Genomic DNA, 2402 nt, shown 5'->3' on the forward strand with positions numbered 1-2402 from the left:
GTTTTTGTTCATCAGGTTAATTTCGTTCATTTCTACAAAAGCATTAAAGTGCCTCTTTCCAAAACACTTCAGGTTATTGCTTTATTCCATCTGGCCGAGATTTTATTCTATTCATTCTTCACTGCCCTAAGAAAATGGTTAAGGAAAAAATAATTTAAAATTATAATTTCCAGTTTATATAAGGGAGTAAACCCAAGGCAGCTGAAAAGGGTAGAAAGAAAAGCAGAACGTGAGAAACTATTACTTTTTCTTGTGTGTTGTAACTGGCAGCCTAGAGTCTAGGGGCCCCTAGACTCAGGAAAGGCGCCTATTGGAAACTTTTGCTCAGCCCCAAGATCCCTTTCCCCTTCCCGCCACTTGGTGCTGGTTCTCGCGCCGTCTCAGAAGTCCGAGCGGTTGCTCTCGGTTGTTGCATAAGAGACCCCGCCGTGCCCTGACAACAGTTGCTAAGGGGCGGGGACTTCGACTCAGTTCCCTGTCTAAATCCTCTAGGGGAGAGGACGTAGGGCGCATGCGGCAATCTCTCAGCTCTCGCGAGGTTTCGCCTTCCCGGAAGTACGGGAGGACCTTCCCTGTTAACGGCATCGCCATGTGTGGGGACTGTGTGGAGAAGGAATATCCCAATCGGGTGAGCGAGTGAGCGCCGAGAGCTTCCCGCTCCTTCGGCCCGAGCCCGGCCCCTGGGGCTTCTCATACCGGCGGCTGGCCGTCCCCGGGAGGCCGGGCGCGGGGCGGGCTCGGCGGCTCTGCTGTTCCCATGCTGGGCACTTGACGGCTGTGGCGGCCCTTCCCTCCGCCCCCGCCCTGTGGGTGACATCAGCCCTCATCCCGCTTCTCTTTAGCTGCAGGGGACAGCAAAGGAAACCCCACCGCCCTCAACCCAGTCGGCAGCAGACACCCCGTCCCTCCCCTGGTCTCACCCGCAGGCTTCATGGGATGAAGTTCCATTCTTCTTACAGAATTCTAGATCTGGAAGGGGCCTCTGAGGTCATCTCTTCCAACCCCACTTTGTAGATGAGAAAACTAATGCCCCGGAAAGGGGAAGCCACTTGCCCAGGTTCATATGTAGTTAGTATGAGAGCCAAGACTAGAATTTAGGTTTCACGGCTGTTAACCTTGTAAATCTCTGTTCCTCTCACGCCCAGGGGCTTGCAGACTTGTTTACTCTCATTCCACATTCATGGTGTACGTACTGAACTTCTGTGTGTGTGTGGCCAGATTACAGGGAGGTAGTGGAGAAGGAATAAGGGGCAGCTTCATTGCAGCCTAAGAACTTACCTTCTGGGGGAGTATGTGATTAACAAGAATTGAGTAGTACAGCCCATAAATGCTATTCAAGTTTAGAGAAAGGAGAGAGCAATAGGGGATTACATTGCTATCCCCCCCCCCCCCCCCAAAGGACTTAAGTTGGGACTTGAAAGTTCGTTGTGACTAGGGTAGAAAAGAAGGAAGGGGGAAAATAGCAAAACAAGGATTCTTGTATTGGGTGAGAGGTAGGAAATCTCTATAGTTTCTTCAGTCTCTTAATATTTTGAGTAATATTTAGTCTTTTTATATAACAACATGGAAACTTATATGGGACAACCCCTTTGAACAGGTTTAGCATTATCAAGTAAAGCTAAAGATGTGCATACTGAATGACCCAGCAGTTGCCATCCTACAGAAATAAAGGCATGTGCGTATGGTCCTGGACTTGTATAAGAATGTGGGTAACAGCATTGTTTATAGGAGTAGCCTGGCAAAGGGCGATGGAGTCATAGGATGGAACAAGGTGAGCAGTGAAAGTGAACCAATTAGAGCAGTGGTTCTGAATGAGGAGTAATTTTCCCTCCTAACAGACATTTGGCAATATCTGGAGACATTTTTGGTTGTCACATCTGGGAGTACTACTGACACCTAATAGGTAGAGGCGTTATGGTGTACATTTACGTTTTCACATACTTTTCTGTACCGTATTCTATTTCATTTATACTTCTAAAGTTTAAAGAGACTTTTATGAATCCAATAATGAACACTGCACGTTACAGAGACCATGAGGGAGATACATGAAAGAGATTAGGTTGGATTCTTAAGAGTTGAGCTGAAGACTTAAAAATTATATTGCAAAGTTTCGATTTAAAAATTATATTGAGACTTCAAAGACTTAAAAATTATATTGAGAAGTTTAGATTTTATACTTTAGGCATTGGACAACCATCAAACAAAATTGAACAGGGACGTTCTTCTGAATTCTGTAGCTTAGGAAAAGGAATAAGACCGCATTTCAAAGAAAGCATTAACAGGACTCAACCAATTTAATGTAGGAGGGGAGAAGGAAAGAGCTATAGATGATCTCAGGGTTTTCAATCTAGGCAACCGGGAAAATTGGAATTATGATTATCAAAATTGAGGATCAAATGGTC

General features: G+C 45.7%; 1 protein-coding gene across 1 annotated transcript in view; it reads left to right on the top strand.

Moving 5' to 3' along the window:
• Positions 1-503: 503 nt before the first annotated feature.
• The window catches only part of CHURC1 (churchill domain containing 1), a 16659-nt gene continuing 14760 nt past the window's right edge, over positions 504-2402 (top strand). Inside the window, exon 1 of the mRNA XM_006090966.3 lies at positions 504-628. Within this exon, the coding sequence (XP_006091028.1) occupies positions 512-628 (117 nt within the window). The 5' untranslated portion in view covers positions 504-511. The remainder of the gene's footprint in view (positions 629-2402) is intronic.

The sequence above is a fragment of the Myotis lucifugus genome, unplaced genomic scaffold, assembly GCF_000147115.1.
Source record: "Myotis lucifugus unplaced genomic scaffold, Myoluc2.0 scaffold_85, whole genome shotgun sequence".
In the NCBI taxonomy this organism is placed as follows: domain Eukaryota; kingdom Metazoa; phylum Chordata; class Mammalia; order Chiroptera; family Vespertilionidae; genus Myotis; species Myotis lucifugus.